The 4,365-nt window shown below is 33.6% G+C and overlaps 1 protein-coding gene across 1 annotated transcript; it reads left to right on the top strand.

Moving 5' to 3' along the window:
- Positions 1 to 863: 863 nt before the first annotated feature.
- On the top strand, positions 864 to 3,680 carry LOC107962955 (probable mitochondrial adenine nucleotide transporter BTL3). The gene is made up of 5 exons (XM_041081502.1): positions 864 to 1,020; positions 1,149 to 1,608; positions 1,791 to 2,094; positions 2,800 to 3,270; positions 3,497 to 3,680. Exons 2-5 carry the CDS (start codon positions 1,160 to 1,162, stop codon positions 3,569 to 3,571), a joined length of 1,299 nt encoding a protein of 432 aa, XP_040937436.1. The 5' UTR covers positions 864 to 1,020; positions 1,149 to 1,159; the 3' UTR covers positions 3,572 to 3,680.
- Positions 3,681 to 4,365: the final 685 nt, after the last annotated feature.

The raw sequence follows: 4,365 nt of genomic DNA, 5'->3' as shown, positions 1-4,365 counted from the left end.
GGTATTTTTAAGGAATTTAGGAGAAAAAGTGAGATTTCATGATAAGGGACTAAATTATAAAGAAATGAGAACCCCTTTGTACATATATATAAGCGGCCTTGGAAGCACGAAGATTTTTTTTCATGTTTCCATGCAATTATCTCATAATAAAATATTACAATTTAATATAAAATATCCTATAATAAAATAATAATAAAATAGTTAACTAATCATATTTCAACACTTTTTTTCTTTAATTTTTACACCGTATAATTTTATATTTTGGGTAATGACCATTTTACCTTTCATGTTTCTACAAATTTCCATCATTGAATCACTTCTCATTTTTGGTAAAATTATAATTTAGTCCCTCATATTTTTTTGATTATTCAATTTGGTCCTACACACCAATTTCATGTCATAAGAAGTTGGATTATTTTCTCTTTTGGTCCTTCAAGTTTTCTCAGTTTACATTTCAATCCTTCAAATTTCAGATTATCATACTTGAATCCCAAAACTTTTCACATCATTACGATTTAGCCTCTGGCTGAAATTAATGTATCACAATATTCTTCTTATTTCATCACTCAAACTTCTTTTTTTATCTCTTTTATTTTTCGTATTTCACTTTATCAAGCAATCAGTTATATACAATCTCGATTTATTACTAATTTTATGGTCTAATAATTTTAGGGGTGTTACATAAATGATCTAATTTTATTTTATTAAATATTTATATGTATAAAAGAATTTAAAGATTTATGATGTATATGAAAATTTAAAACAAAATTCAATGATCTAAAGTGCAAATTACCCATTCTAAAAATATATTTTAAAAATGGAAAGAAAATGCACGTGTTACATGCTAGGCCTCTATTTCACCAAAATGAAAAATCATTGGACCTCGCCTCGTATGCTGTTCTAAAACCCCCGCCTTAAAGTAAAGCGGATTAAAAAAGAACAGAAGAAGATCAAAACTGGATTAAAAAGCAAAGCGAGAGTGGCAGGCTCGATCATGGAAGGCCAAGTCGGAAAATCTTGGTCACATCTTAGTCCTCACTATCTCATCATATATCCATGCCCTATTCTTCTTCTTCTTCTTCACTAATTTGCCAAAGTTTGTTTCTTTTTTCCCTCTAATAATTGGAGCTTTTGTTTTTGCTTTTTAGATTTTGCTGCAATGTACGGTCCAAATAGCTGTTTGTTTATTGACACGATCAGGGCTTCACGACAGTGGAATACCGGTCGTCCGTTTTTATTGGGTGGTTTGTTTCTCAACGACCAAACACTGCCTTCCTCGTTCGTTTCCTTCATTTCATTGAAGGCCCAGAAATGTTCTGTTGATAAAGATGACAATTTGTGCTTTTTGGGTGGGGGGAAGAGTACTAAAACGCTGCGTTTTGTGAAGTCAAGGAGAGATGGTAGGGGCAGAGTGGGCTGGTTTTTATCGGTGAGTTTATCGAGAGAGGAGGGTTATGTTGGAGAATCAGGAGAAAGTTGGGGCCAAAACGGGGATAAGAATTTGGAAGAAGTGGAAATGGTGGAAGAGGAGAAAGAAAAGAAGGGATCAGGGGCTTTAAATACCACCAAACATCTTTGGGCTGGTGCTGTTGCTGCTATGGTTTCAAGGTTTTCTCTCTATGCTATTATTTGTGGGTTATATTGAGATTTATTTTATTATGTGAAAATCTTGTTGAGAAAGAAAACGATGGAAGATTTGTTTATATCAGATTATGTAGCATTAAATGACCAAAAAAAATGCTTGTTAAAATTTTTTTTGTAGCTCCAATAATTGTTTCCTTTTGTAACAGGACTTTGATTGCTCCTCTGGAGAGATTGAAGTTGAAGTACATTCTTCGTGGTGAAAAGAAACACTTCATTGAACTAATTAAATCCATTGCAGTCTCTGAAGGGTTGATAGGTTTTTGGAAAGGGAATTTTGTCAATATACTTCGCACGGCTCCTTTCAAGGCTATCAACTTTTATGCTTATGATACATATAGAAATCAACAACTGAAATTATCTGGAAAAGAAGAAGCCTCAAATTTCGAGAGGTTTCTTGCTGGTGCTGCTGCTGGGATTACTGCTACTTTGCTTTGCTTACCATTGGACACCGTATGTGAAATTTAAGGATTTCATTAATCTGGTTACATGTTAGCCTTTCCTTTTGTGTGTGGCCTGGTAGTGGTGTTGGATTTTGCGGAACTCGGTATCTTCTTGTTTTCAAGTGTTCTTAGTATATGTTTTTAGATTTGGCTGCATGATCTGTGAAGCTAGGATAGGACTAGAAGTAGCATGCTTTGGCAAGTTTACTTCTTGCCCTCTCACATTCATCAAAAGATTGGCTATAATGCGGGATTTCGGTGTCTGAAACTGAAACTTGTAGTTTTTTGCAATATTATGCTTAAAATTATGTGATAAGGATTGGAGTTATGGGATTCGGATGAATTGCTGTCTAATTGAAAGCATGATGTGAGATATTAGTGCCCTGTTTAAAACACTTAAGACCATGACTCTGGTGATTTTAAAATTCATTAGCAACTTCTACACAAAGGTTTGGTTGGATGCAAGTCAGCTAAAATTATTTGCAACCTGTTCCATTTCTTGTACTTATTTCAGTTGTTCTATGAGATTCTTTCCAATTCGATGTCTATGCCTTCTTGAAAATTCTATTCCCTTATACTTATCCCACATGATGTAGAAATTTCTGATAGTGTTGGTTACTTTGGTTACTATCGAGATAACTGTGTGGTACTTTCTTTGATTAGGGAATTTCCAGTTCTAATCATAGCCAAGTCTCACTGTAATTGACAATTGCAGATAAGGACAGTAATGGTAGCTCCAGGCGGGGAAGCGCTGGGTGGTTTGTTTGGAACTTTTCGTCACATGGTTCAAACTGAAGGGTTCTTTTCTCTTTATAAGGGACTAGTGCCCACGATTATAAGTATGGCACCTTCAGGTGCAGTCTTCTATGGCGTTTATGATATGTTGAAGTCAGCCTATCTTCATTCACCTGAGGGGAGAAAAAGAATTCAAGACATGAAGCGAGGTGTTCTGGAACTGAATGCATTTGAGCAATTAGAGTTAGGTCCTATTAGAACATTATTATACGGGGCAATTGCTGGTGCATGTTCCGAGGCTGCTACATATCCATTCGAAGTTGTGAGAAGGCAACTCCAAATGCAAGTCCGTGCGACTAAGTTAAGTGCATTCGCGACTTGTGTGAAGATAGTTGAGGAAGGTGGTGGAATGCATGCTCTTTATGCAGGACTCATTCCCAGCATATTGCAGGTACGAAATATACGTATATACATACATGTTATGTATGTTAAACTCACATAAACTCACACATGCATGCATGATGTGCATTTTCTACATCTTTTAATGCAATTAACTGCAGAATTTTGTACAGGGAAATTAACCCATGCTTGATTTCTTGGCTTGGATTATAGTAATCTGTGATTTTAAGTTTATTAGTCTCAGCATTTTCTAACTTAATTCAGTTCATCATGTACAGGTGTTACCATCAGCAGCCATAAGTTACTTGGTTTACGAGTTTATGAAGCTAGTTCTAAAGGTGGAGTCGGCATAGAACATTATATCCTTTTATTGAAATTCTAAGAGGAACGTTGTCAACTTCAAATTTACCAAATAACACGTGGACAATCATGATTCTCGTTTAATGCAGTTATTTCAGTTGATATGATTCTCTTTTAATAAGTGATATTATTGAAAGAATTGTAAAACATAATAATTCATTTTCATTATTTAGGATTAGATATGATTATGGGCTAGGTTATTTGTCTAAGCTTGAGGTTTGTCTGAAAAATGGGTTTAGGTAAAATTTAAGACCCATTTTTTATGAGCCGGGCCATGAGCAAGATGTTTTCCACCCGATCTCAATTTCTACTTGAATATATTATGTTATAAAAATAATTATATTAATTATATATATTAAATAATAATTATATATTTATATTAAATTACTAGTCCAATAATAATTAACCTGTTACTCAAAACTTAAAAAAAACTTATCCATCTAACTAACCCAATCGGAAATATCAAAATTTAAAAATTATATTTAATACAATAAAATAATTATTATATTTATGGTAATGGTTTTTTAATATAAATATTTTTTAATGTGTTAGAAAATTTTTATTTTAGCTTCTTTTAATGCATTTAGTATATTATATTTTGTAAAACAAATATTTTTAAATAAAAAATAATCTAACAAGGTCAAATATGGGCGGGCTAGGTCGAGCTCAAGTTTTACCTTTCTAAAATTAGGCCAGGCTTTGGTAAAAAAGTAAGTTCATTATTCGGGCCGAGTCAGAATCGGACTTGAAAAATTGGTCTAGATACCTTGCATGGGCTTGACTCGAA

The sequence above is a fragment of the Gossypium hirsutum genome, chromosome A11 (assembly GCF_007990345.1).
Source record: "Gossypium hirsutum isolate 1008001.06 chromosome A11, Gossypium_hirsutum_v2.1, whole genome shotgun sequence".
NCBI lineage: Eukaryota > Viridiplantae > Streptophyta > Magnoliopsida > Malvales > Malvaceae > Gossypium > Gossypium hirsutum.
Note: the sequence above shows the minus strand (reverse complement) of the source record. Positions and strands in the feature narration are given on the sequence as shown.

Excerpts from the sequence above, each read along its gene's own strand:
- LOC107962955 (XM_041081502.1), top strand. The coding sequence starts at position 1,160 with ATGTACGGTCCAAATAGCTGTTTGTTTATTGACACGATCAGGGCTTCA. Across the intron at positions 1,609-1,790 it reads GTTGCTGCTATGGTTTCAAG|GACTTTGATTGCTCCTCTGG; the intron begins GTTTTCTCTCTA and ends CTTTTGTAACAG. Across the intron at positions 2,095-2,799 it reads TTTGCTTACCATTGGACACC|ATAAGGACAGTAATGGTAGC; the intron begins GTATGTGAAATT and ends TGACAATTGCAG.